Source organism: Fringilla coelebs (assembly GCF_963513975.1).
Source record: "Fringilla coelebs genome assembly, chromosome: 6".
In the NCBI taxonomy this organism is placed as follows: Eukaryota; Metazoa; Chordata; class Aves; order Passeriformes; family Fringillidae; genus Fringilla; species Fringilla coelebs.
Window position 1 is genome coordinate 40,913,719 of NC_140034.1, and position 13,298 is coordinate 40,927,016.

The 13,298-nt window shown below is 37.4% G+C and overlaps 1 protein-coding gene across 1 annotated transcript in view; it reads right to left on the minus strand.

Moving 5' to 3' along the window:
• EXT2 (exostosin glycosyltransferase 2) overlaps positions 1-13,298 on the minus strand; it is a 73,423-nt gene that overhangs the window by 15,541 nt on the left and 44,584 nt on the right. The window contains exon 10 of the mRNA XM_084207272.1: positions 2,306-2,472. Within this exon, the coding sequence (XP_084063398.1) occupies positions 2,306-2,472 (167 nt within the window). The remainder of the gene's footprint in view (positions 1-2,305; positions 2,473-13,298) is intronic.

Here is a 13,298-nt window from a genome sequence, read left to right on the forward strand (position 1 = left end):
CCTAGAATAATTTGCTCTGCTTCTGTATTCAAAGACATTTCTATTCATTTAATTTACTGAGGGAGTGGGGGTGGTGAAGTCAAACTCAAAATACAAGGATTCAAATTACTCATAGGTTTGTCTCAACTATCTTCTCAATACAGCACTTTAATTTTCCATCAATGTTATTGTGCGGTAAGCTGACTTCCCAGAATTAAAAAGGAACAGGATTTATAACAAAATGCAAAAAACTGCAAAAGAAATAGTTTAGTTTCCAGCCTGCCAAACTAAACAATTTCATGTCCAAACAGTTACATTCACACAAGAATATAAGGACTGTTACTCAGATAGTCCCTGCAACCAAGGCACATGGCCATAAGGCCAGTAAATGAGCCAGCACAATCAAACTGCTAGACCTGTTGGACTTAATCCTAGGAGATGAACAGTTGCAGGTCCTGATTATTCCCTCGTTGCACTGACTACAGGGGAACTCACATCAAATTTTCTTTGCCTTAATTTTGTTTTTCATGAGGATAACTCCTTTCTGTGTGAGTGACCGGACTCAATACGTTATGTTACAGATATTGTCCATTGAGGGTGTTAAAATTAACATCTCAGACACAAAAAAACCGAGGTTCTGCTTCACATGACTTCTGGCTGACAGAACTGGACCACAGCTGCATTTGAATCTTTGCTTCAAAGCCCTTCAAGCCTGCTCTGCCAATAGCAGAACTACTTCCACAGTCACTTAGGTGACTTTGGTAAGTCACTCCTTACTCCTAGGCACTTCGAGACAGCTTTATGAAAATGGAAGTCAAACTGAAAATGGAGCACGGATTTATGCACCATGCACATTATGGATCTGCTATCTTTCATCCCATCAGATCACTCTCAAAACTAGTAGTTAGAGGCACCAACACAGACAAAAGTAAGTCAGCTTGCAGAATTGCCAGCACTTGTTTGCTCTGCTGTTGCAGTACAGTGATTAAAACATTCAGTGTAGACAACGAAGTATAGAGAAGGTCTATGTAGCCAAAATCCCCTTCCTTCAGTTGTCTTCTCTTCCTTCCATCTTTCACACTTCATGTATTAACTCACTACTCTTAACCTGGCAAGGAAAGTATTTCCTTTCTGGAGACACACATGATGGATGAAACCTCTGTCTCCACTACTTAACATCTTTGTTATTACTTCAGCATACCTACATCATCACAAGACATTTCTGGAATCCAAAAGCTTGTTTCTCACTAACAGTCTCTTTTACTTGAGAGGAAGAAGGAGCAATATTTCACCCCACATGTACATATGTTAAAGAAATACATCCAATGTATTTTAAAAAAATATCATCTTGTATTAACTGCGCTTAAGATTGCTAAAAATTGGACAACTATCACATGTCACTAGTTTTCTCCACCCTAGAGAAGTTTTCATAATTTCATTCAACTTAGGTAACAGTTTAATGTTCTAGCTCTCACTTAGTAAGCCCAGTACTGTTTTGCTGTTGACAATGCATGTACAGGTGTGACTAAATAATTCAAAGCTTTCTTAAAATATAGTATAACATTTTCTAATGTTTCTGATTTGTTTACAAATACAGCATCTTTGTCTTAAATACACACATATAGCAGCAATGATTATGGACTGTGGACTTAGATTATGGACTCAAATACAAATGGAAGACAAAAAAATTACCTAATTCAAAACATAGCTTTGGAAGAAAGACAACAGTGTTGCTTCCAGTGTACTTTTAACAAACAATTCAAGTACCTATGAAGACTGTCACTTCTTTGTACTCCCATAGGTAACTGATTTGGACAAGCTCTCTTTTTGTCTGTACCCTCATCACAAGAGCAGCTGTTGAAGCTTTGCCACTTCAAGCACATGATCCATGTGTCCCCTACTTGAAATTCTTCAGTTCTTCCTTTCACTGCACTCCACCTTACTTTGGCATGTCCACAAGAGGCCTCCTCTGTTCCCAGCACTTAATCTCTGAAACTTGCCTTGCCCATCAAGACATGTTCCCTTGGCTAGAATTTCTGATTTATCTGAAGTTAAGAATGCAGCTGTCTTCAGACTGCTTCCCCTACACTTATTCCACCACAACATTTTCTGGACTCTCTTGGCATTCCTGTGACAGTTAATGAAAACCTCTTAGCTGGCATGTTTTCCAATAAAGAAATGACTATCTATAAAACTGTTTCAGTCAGCATTGAACTATTACAGTAAAGAGAGATGCAACAGTCTGAATCAACAGACTGTACAGTGCTTCCTCCACTTTATATACAATGTTGAAGTGGATGGCCTAGGGAAAAACCAATTCTCTTACCTCATAGCCAAACTGGAGTTCATCTGAGGTTAGCATAATGATATCATCATCAATAGCCAGCACTGCTTCCGTTTCAATCTCATCATAAGGGAAGAAGCGGTTGCTAAGTTTGTTTTCTGCAGTCCTAACAACTTTCAGGGGAACACGAATCTTTGGCCAGAGGGAATCTAGAGAGAAAAATTGAAAGAAATAGAATTCAATGTTATACTTTACTTCTGAATCTGCATATCCATCTTAGTTGCTTTTTACCCTTTTCTTCTTTGCATCTAAACAAATGCTTCTTAATGGTGCATTTGCAGCAGTTTCGGTTTGGCAAACACGAGAGCAATGAAGGCAAGAGACAGAAGTTCAGCTGCATTTCCCTCTGCATCTCTCAACAAAGAGCTTCATGAGCAGCTACACAGAAGATAGCTTGCCCAAAACAGCCACTTGCAACACTCACAGAGCAAGTGTAGGGATAACACTTATTGGTTTAGGACACACCGCATGGAAAGATACTTCACTCAACTGCAACTAAAATAATTTGAAGCAGCAGTTTACAATCACTGACTGCAAGTCTAGGGTCATAAAGAATTTGATTAAGAATGGTAGTTCTATCAAGGGCTGAGTTAAAAAAAAAATTACTATTGCTAAGGAATAGATTCTGTCTCTCAGCATTTTCTTTCATCTTCAAAGTTCCTAAGTTACAGTGATAATTTAAAACTAGATAAATGCAAATGGATTCTAACTTGTGTCCTACAGCATTCTTCCAAGTAGAATAGAGCACTGGAGTACACAAACATTAAAATTCACAAATCAAATGAGGATTTAAATAGCTACAGAACCCCCCTCATAGATACAAAACTGGATCAAATTCACTCTGCCAATTAATACCATGGCATTAATTTCCATTTTTTCCTATGTGTTTACTATGTAGCACCTTAAGTGTCAAATTAACAGCTTCTGTATATATTCAAAAATTTTCAAAACCCTATTCTATTCCTGCAACAGAATAACTATAGGTGTAAATACAGAGCACCAAGATAAAGGAAATGGAAGCAAGGGCTGAATATTAAACAATCATTCTAAATGCAGATAACCATGCACAGTTTGTAGCAGAAAGGTTAACAGTAGTTATTGTTACAGTATGATGCATCCCAAAAGCAACTATTAGTGAAAATATATTTTAATTAAAAGCAAGAGAGACATGGGCAAACTGGAGATAGTTCAGGAAAGAACCAGGAAGGTAATGATGGCACTGGAGCATCTCCCCTACAAAGAAAAGCTGAGACTGCTATGGCTATTTAGCCTAGAGAAGAGAAGGCTCAAGGAAGGTCTCACCACTATGAACAAATACCTGAGGGGAAGGTGCAAAGGAGAGAAAATCAGGCTCCTTTCACTGGTGGCCAGTGAAAGGACCAGAGGCAAAGGCACAAACTGAAACACTGGAGGTTCCCTCCAAACATCAGGGGAGACCTTTCCAGAGTGAGTGTGACTGAGCACTAAGACAGGCTGCCCAATGATGTAGTGAAAGCTCTGTTCTTGGAGATATTGAAAGCCATCTGGAGATGTTCCTGCTTGAGAGGGAGGTTGGACAGTTCATCTCCAGAAGTTCTTTCCAAGCTTAGCCACTCTCTGATTCTGGGGCAAGTGGAGTCTAGAGGAACTGACACTGGGCCTGAAGGCACTGGAATTTTCATGTCTGAAATACATATACATTTTCAGTGCCATTTGCTAGTGACACAAAGCCTGGAGACATGAAAAACAGTGAGCACAATAAAATCATACAGAGCTTACTAAACTCTATACGACAGGATTGCTTAGTAAAGTAGGTACATTTGAACAAAAATCACAGACATATTTGAGACACAGTTAAACACTAGAACCAAGGCAACTTTCCCCCTAAAAACAGCTTCTGAAAAGGATTAAAGGGATAGAATAGACAATAGTTTTCAGCACGCTGCTGTAGCAGAATGGATTTATATTATTTTTCTATATATAGATGGGTATGTAGTAAGAAGTTGGGGCAGAGGGCAAGACAGTTTTACCTGTATGCAGACACAGACAGACAGATGCTAAAATACTGTTTCATTCTGGTGCTTTAATATTTCAAACCATGTAAAAACACTAAAAATGGTGCAGAAAGAATCACATGAGTTATCTGAGGTCAGGAGAAAATGCCTTTTAGTAGAACGCGGAGATCAATCTGTTTAGTTAACTAAAAGAATGAACAAAAAGTAGATTTGCTTAATATGTACAAGCACCTACACAAGAAGAAAAATTACATGTATCTTCAACAAACTGGAGAAAGACATAACAAAAAACAATGATTGGAATCTAAAGCCAGGAAAATTCAAAGTATAAATAAGGCAGATATTTTTAATAGTAACAGTGGTTAACTTCTGGCAGAAGTTTAAAAGGACAGCAATTGGTTCTGTACATCTTGTCTTTCAACAAGACTGGGTATTATTACAGAAGATGCAGTCAAATTTGAAGTCACTGGACTAAAAAGAAAGGCAGTGTGGTGACTTACGACACACAGGTCAGCCCAGATGGTCTTACTGCACCTTCTGCCTCAAACTCCATGAACAGTAAGATTGTTGACTGTCACCAGGATAAGAATAGGAAGTTTGAATAAAACTACTAGAACATGGGGAGCAAATACAGAAATTCAGAAAAGGGCATAAAGAAATAAGATCCTTGTTTCTGTGTTTTGAGAATGAAAAGTGGAAGTTAAAACCGGTGTCAATGAAAAAAGCCACTGTAGGGACCGTGGCTTTATATATATAAATATATATATTCAAAGAGAAGTCCTAACCTAAGAAAATGGTTCAAGTTTTTAAACAACAACATATGATCTATATTCTGGAATTGTTCTCAGCAGAAGGATCTGAAGAATGCTGGCTGACAAACAGCAAAAAAAATGGGATACAATTATGTGCACACACTTCCACTTCCATTATAACCTTGAATCAGGTCTGCCTCCCCTGTCAGTCTGTGGCACTATGAAGACAGTACCAGAGAAGAGAAGAAGCTGCTTCACTCCCACATGTACAAGTAAAATCTGCTGTCAGGAAGGAGTGTCCATCCCCATTGCCACTGGGCCTCTCAGACTTAACAGCTCACACAACACTCAAAAAACCCACAAATCTGCACACTGCTAAAAGACACCAGAGTCTGAACACTACTTCACTCAGGAAAACAAAGCAATATTTCCAAACCACAGAAAGCTTCAAAAGTCAGTTTTTCTTGGAGCTGTATTTTAGAAAGCAGGATTGGCTTTCTAAAAAAAAAAGAAAAAAAAAAAAAAAAGAAGAAACACAGAGTGATATTTACTGGCAAAATTTGTATTCAATATTTGGTTTCCTGCCCCAAGGTCTTTCCTCTAAGGTTGAAAATGTGTCTGTAAAATCTACTTTTATCTGTGTGGTCTTGTAGACCATGGCCTTTATTTGACACATATGCATGTTCTTGCCCTGTTTCACTCAACCCTTGTCCTTCTACTAGAAGGCATAAGGCATTAGCTCTAGCTAGTTTGAGAGCCTTGTGATACTGACCAGTAGTCAGCTGGAAGGATTCGATCCATTGCTGATGGACTCCAAGGGAGTCACAGTCAGCCACCAGCTGGGGAGATACAGCAAGCTCGTTGGGGCCACTACAGAAACGGAGCATTGATTCCAGTTATAGCGTTATGGGCTCCTTTTATTCTCAGCATTGTAAGGTCTTTAAAAGCCCTGCATGAATCAAAATCTGAAATGATGATTCCAGTAGGAGACCACTGACATTCCAAAATTTTCAGCTTCCTAGTCATTGTAACCTTAGCAGGCAGTAACATTGAATGACTGGAACTGTTTATTGCAAATTAGTACTCTTGATTTCACTCACTGCTTTCTTACTGGTTTACTGTACAATGTGCAAATGCCATTTTATAAATGCTAACAGACTTACAGGTAGCTCACAAAGACAGATGTCATTGCCTCATAAAGACTACAGACTGTGTAATGTTTGCAAGCTTCTTAAAGACCTTTGGATAATTGCCTATAATTATCCAAATGCAACCCCAGAATTGGTATAAAACAACTTTAAGCAGCCTGAATGATCAAAAAATAGTGTTACAAGTGTTTCAGTTGCAACCAGAATTGTCATATGTAGGCATGCATTTGTAAATTTGTATTCATATGTAGCATCAAATGTACATTTGATACATTAAACATTCTTTTATTCAGCCTTTTCTTCTTTTTTTGTGTTTGCTACATTTTGAAAAAATGACAACCAAATTGCGACCAAGTGCAGGAATATATTGAAACAGAAATTGAAAGTGAAAAATCACTAGGATCGAAAAATAATAATTTGGAAAAACAAGCATGTAAGTATTAAACTTCCAGCTCTTCTGAAAAATCAACTACTTGACAGCTTACTAACAGACAAGACACTTGCATAAAAAATGGTTAAAGAAGGAAAAATAATGAAAAGTGTATTAAAAATGAAGATGTAATCTAATTATAATCAGCACGCATCTCAGATGTCAGCAAATCCTCTTAAATCCACGTGATTTACTAAGGTCTTGGAAAGTCTCTCAAAATGACCAGTTCTCAACAACGGGTATGTTACTGTCAAATATTTGTGCTTTGAGAAACATAATATAAAGTTTCTGAATTTAGCCTTAGATTAATGAAAAGAAAATATAAGCATTTTGGAGAAACTTTGAATAAGACATTAGGGTACCAGTTACTCTGAAGCATGCAAAATGCACATGGCTACTTGCTGCCTAGAGGCTGACTTGATACTGGAGGATGCTGGCCCTACAGAGATGGAAGCACATGGGAGATGTTATGACACAATGACACCTGGATAACAACTGCCAACCCAGGCAAAATTGACTATTATAAAGGACAGAAGGCTCCAGTGAGAGATCCAAGTATTACAAATTAGCTCTGCCACAGGAACTCCAAAAGAAATACATATATAAAAAAGACAACAGTCATTTCAGAAGTCAAAGTTGTAGCATCAATCAGGAAGGTTAAAATTGCGTATATTTATTTTAAAGGACCACAAAAGAAAAGTATTTGTATTTAAAGAGAAATCAGAAACAAGGTTTGCCACTGTAATATCAGACTTTGAGTTTTCAGATACTGTTGGAAAATTCTGAGAAACTTCAGCACTAGCAAAACATATATGGAGGAAATTCTCAGTTTACAAGACTTTGTTATAACCAAGGTAAAAGCACAGGCTTTATTCTCACAGTAAGACAGACCTTTAATAGAGTACAGCAAATACAAAAGAAGCTTAAGAATCTTACATCATGGCACAAGATCCTTTAGGTGTACAAAAATAAAAATGCATGTTTGGACTGGGGACTACTCTTACTTTTTAAAAAAAATCACTGAGGACTCTGTGATGTAGTAGAAAATAGAAGCAAATTATGGATATAAAGCTCTCTGGAATGAGTACAAGTTTATGTATGTAAGGATTCTGAAGAGAATGACAGGCACCTCCTATTGTGTGTCATACTGAAATAATCACGAGAGAAGAGTGAATAACACTTACACTTGCTCTCTGGTAATGACTCAGGTCACGATTGGAATTATGTGCTGTTTAGGACTACTGATGCACTGATTGCTGGAGAAGCCTATAGAAAACAGTGTGTGGTCCTCTCAACACAAAATCACTAGTTTCCCAACTTTGCCCAATGCAGCCCCCTCTTCTAATAGGCCTACAGACCCTATCAACCCATACATGACTGTGATTCTGGCCAGCCCACAATTCTACCATTAATTCCTGCAAGTCCAAATCTCACAGCAAAATTTTCAAGCATGATTTTAAGATTATTTAAACTGTAGGATAAAAAGGTGCCATAGTATATGTCCAGTTAAAACACTCACATATAAAAGACCAGCAAAAAATCCCATCCTCTAATAATATGTTTCTCAGCTACAACTGCCAGTGAATCACATGAGACATTGAGATAAGAGAGGGGAGGGCAGTCATGAGAAAGAGGCAACTTCATTACAACCTTAAGGAATAAAAACCCTCTGACACAAAAAACCTCTCTCACTTTCCATACCTCCCTAGGCCTGTGATCAGATGTTAGTAATGAAAATGTAACTAAGCTCGCACACTGTTCATATATAAAAATGATTTCTTAGTCTGAAATCCAGCCCTGTTTTCAGTACTGAACGAACTGTTACATCATACATAAAAGGGGGATCATTAAAAATAAAAGAGTGCAATATTTCCATGGAATGGATTATTTCTTTTCAAAGAGAAATGGCACTGTGCCATGGTTTGGGAATGGCACTCCCCATTTCAGTGCCCCCACCAAGACTCTCCAAACCACACACCTCTCTCGCTCTCTCTCACTCTTTCCCTTCCCCCTACCTGCTGCAGGATGGAGAGGAGGAGAATTGGAGGCACAAAAGACAAACATCACAAGTTGAGGTAAAAACAACTTACTGGAAGCAGCAATGAGATAAAATGATCAGTAGTGGCAACTTAATAACAACAGGGTACAAGAAAATAAACTATTCACGTGGAAAAAAACCCAACAACAGACAATACCAGACAGCTCCTCCAACCAAGTTTTTTCCATCAGAAGGAAGCCCTTCTCCTTGGAAGAGACTCCTTTTCCCTCGAACTGAGTGAGGCAGTACAAAATAGTGAGGTGGTACAGACTGCAAAAATTAACCCTGTCCCAGCTGGAACCAGAACACACCATCGTGTTGTTAAATAGCACCATTCTCTGTATCCTTGCTTCTGAGAAACTGGGAAGCTAATAATATCTCAAGAAGTCCTTTTGCAGCACGACATTATTGTTGATCTTGTCAGCAGACAGAAGTTTATTTACAAAGGGAATTGCTTGCTCGGCGTACTAATCATCCATTCCCAGTTTCAACACTCAGAGTAGGGAAAATGAGAATCAGTACAGCAGCTGTGCAGAGCTAACCAATATTCTTGGCACACCACTTCTAAGTAGTATCAAGTTCAAAAAATAGCAAGTAATACTTGAATGCAGATGATTTCTTTCATTTGCAATTGGGAGCAGCAGGTAAGGATAATGAGGAACTGGAAACACAGCATACACTCCTGATGGCAAGAACTGAATGCCCATCAGTATTAAAACCCAACATGACAAATTTTTAAAAATCCACTTACTGACTAAATCACAGAATTTTGATGACTCATAAAAAGACATTTGTACAAACATTCTTTTTTCTGCTTTACTGCCTCAATAACAATGGCTAAGAATGTCTCATGACTAGTGATAACCCGGGTCCAGAATAATTATTCATATAATGCTTTCACTTCCCAAAACTTCTATGGGGTCCATTTGGAAATATAAAAAAGGAAAAACTTTTCCAGAAATTTTGCAAGGTAGACAAAGACTGATAAAACACTGGCAGAAAACATCTCTAAACATGCTCTGTTTGTACCTGCAGTTGCACAGAATCCCATACAGCATACTCAATTCTCAGACCTGAACTTTTGTACAAGCTCTCATCTGATGCTTATTCTAGCTGGTCTATAGTAGTTTGCATGAATGTAGCTAATTGAACATTGCTGATGAAACCTAATTAATACCTTTTCAGTCTCTAATACTGAATGGCAAAATTTTGCTGGAGTCTGAAGTTGAAAAAAACCATCAGAAGCAACATCAGGCATGTTACATCTACTTATTATCAGAATTCCTTCCATCACGGCTGAGTGAAAAAGTCTGTTCAGAGTTCAAAACAGGTGCTTTCTTCCCACATAAAGTGTTTATATTGTTCTACAGAAATCCACAGAATTACTCTTGTGTATAACAAAACAGAACATTTGGTTCTAGGACACAAGGGCCCAGTTTGTTAAGATAGGTTTGACAGGCTAACTTTCCAGATTTCCCTAGGAAGTAATATTGCAAAATGTTTGTAATATGCCTTATGGAAGACTAAAATCACCATGAATTAGTTCTCTAGCTAATCAAGGAAAATGGCATGAAGTCCATCATCAAGAAGCCAAATTAATTAAAAACTTAGAAGTTAAAAAACCCATTCCTACCAGTGCTGAGTACCAAAGGCACAGTATACAAAAAAACCCCAAACCTGTCACTGCAGTGGTTTTTATTAATTTGGTTTTAGATAACACTTTCTTAAGGTACAGCAATCCAAAGGATACTCACTTTCTTTAGCCCCAACAGTTTATATCCATGTTGTCCATTAACAGCATCAAATAGAAATACAAAGATTATTATTTCAGTAATACCATAAAAAGTTTATAGCAACTTAGCTCCAGGATCCACAATTAAACAGAAAATACACATTCTTTAAAATACACTTTTCATTTTTATAAAACAACCTAAGAAATCAGTCTATCACACAGTAAATATGCTTGCTGCATATTTACTAACAGTAAAGAATTTTTACATTATTATATGATTTATGTGGTACACAAAGTGATTTCTTCACTTGTCTGAAACAAATGTTGGTGGAAATTTCTATCACAGACTATTTTCTTGAATTTCAGAACTAGCAATTTAGAAAAACACAAATGAAAGGAAAAAAATATTTGGCTCATGGAGAAAATCATGATTTCTACAAAATATTCCCAGCAGCAGGCACTTAGACCACAATGTTTATTTTAATTGATCCACAGTGAAAGAAAAAAATGGATTTTTTTCCTCTAGTATTTCAAGGCTTTTCCTATTTTTATTAGTATTATACACACAGTTAAGGGGCCTACTGACATTACTGCTGCATCAATGGGCTTCTGGCATACAATGCATGGCACAGAAAAAAAGCAAAACTCAGCCAAAGACACAGAGCAGAGATCATGTCCTTAAATTCACTGAGTACTTAAGATAACAAGCTAATTCTATAATGTTTTAAGGTTCCAGTGTAGAATCATCACTGTATGTGATATTTTCTTCCTGCTATTTCCCATATAAGATTCAGTGTAGAATCATCACTGTATGTGATATTTTCTTCCTGCTATTTCCCATATAAGATTCAATATTTTTACCATCAACAACGTTGTGTAAACTTCAAACTTTGTTGTATTTGCACAAGACATCTGTGTTTCTCATAGATTCATCTTGTGTCTTTTCACTAATTCTAAAGAAAACACAGAACCATGAGTTCAGACTTCCACACACAGCTCTCAGACATTAAGTTAAAAAAATGATCCTTACAAAGGCTAAGGAAAAAAATCTTAGCATTACTACTGGTATCTAACCCATCCACATACATGTAGTTCTCCAATTTTATATTTTTATACACTATTTGGTTGAAAACTTTCCAGTCAAGTGCTTAATTAATCCATTGTTCTCTTACCTTTTTTATCAGCCAACATAACAAAAAATTTCTGTCGCATCAGAGCTGCATCTGCCCTGAGAGGTTTAGGTTTGAAAAGAGTTTGTTTCCAGACACCTTGCACACTCCCCACACTTGTTACCACTGCACAGCAGCTGAAATGAGCTACAGCCTCTTAGCTGGGATGCTCAGCACTATTGATGGCAGTGACCACCTGTGACTCCATGATCTTAAATTTTTGTACAATTTTTAGAGTATTTAATTTTCACCTGGTTTTCCTCCTAAGTAGTGAGTATCATTACATACAGGCACTATTGCAAATGCATAGCATATTGTTTTGATAATAATGATCTTTTCAGTTATAATAATTTTCTGGTGTTGACAGAGGAAAGAATGGAAAGGCCACATGTCACTTGTGTGGCACTTTGCCAGCTGTATCCCAGGAAACCTAAGCCCAATTCTCAATTTAGCACACATACTCACTAAGGAAGGCAATTTGGATGTTCTTCACCCAGTCCTCCCACTTACACATGCAAAACAAAACGAAGACGTGAAGAGCTGCAATGACAAAAGCCAAAATCTGCTTCTGTACTGAAACATGTGCCTTACGTAGAAAGGACCAAGAAATAAAGCACTTGATGCTCTAGAAGGTTAAGCACCTCTGCTTTGCTACAACCAATTAAAAATGAATAGCCATAAAAGTGCAGATACTACTGTAGGGTAATAAACTAGACTTTATCAGTGACAGTGGTGCACATTACAAACTTCAAACTCATTCCTTGTTCTAATCCATCAGAAACTTCCTGGCTTTAACAGGCTATAAACAGCAGAAGCTTTGAAGTCTGAGGATTAGGATCACTAATAGACAGACTGAACGAGAGACTGGCTGAAGAGCCAAGTGGAATGCCCTGCATAGATCTGGAATAAAACAAGTTCATTTAATCAAACTGACCTCTCTCTAGCCATGGGCCAAGAGATTACAATGATTGTAACAGCAATAAAGGGACAAGGGACACTAAAAACAAATAGTTATTTGCTTCAATGCAATGCTTAGGCTAATGCAAGGACAAAACTGCTTATGCTTTCAACTGTGCTCTCAAGTCCACAATTTTAAGCTCTACAGGTTGGGCTTATGACTTAGTGGTAATAGAGGCAGAAAAAAATTAAACACACTTTGATTTTCAAGATGAACACAATGATTGAAAAGAAAAGGCAATTTTAATTATCTATTTGCTTCAGTTCTCCTGTTTCTCAGACTCACTTGAAGGAAATGTGAAAAGAATTCATTTGGGTTGAATCCACCCACACTCAGTGATCACATAACTGTATATATCACTAAGCTTTTTTGCTTTCAGACAATAACTGCTTACTGCAAAAATTCCTGTTGTTATCAATTTATACACAATACCATTTTTACTCTAAAGGGTTGCAAAACATTTAAAATATTATTAAACTTGAGGTATTTAGCCCAGAAATAATAAAGAACACTTTTTAAAGTAAGCAATAAAGCGACTCTGCTTCCAACTGTAGCAAGTTGCCAAAATGGCAAATGAGCCAAGTGAATGGTAGCAATAGCTTGGCTCTAAGAAGCTCTTAGGAGATGGTAAATTGAGACAGGTGGTCAGGGATTAATTTCTATGTTGCATCTTGCTGCTGTGCAGAATAACTAACCTTGAAGAGTAGAACACAGCAGCAGTTGAAGGCTCTGGAAAGAGAACTATAAAGTGAGG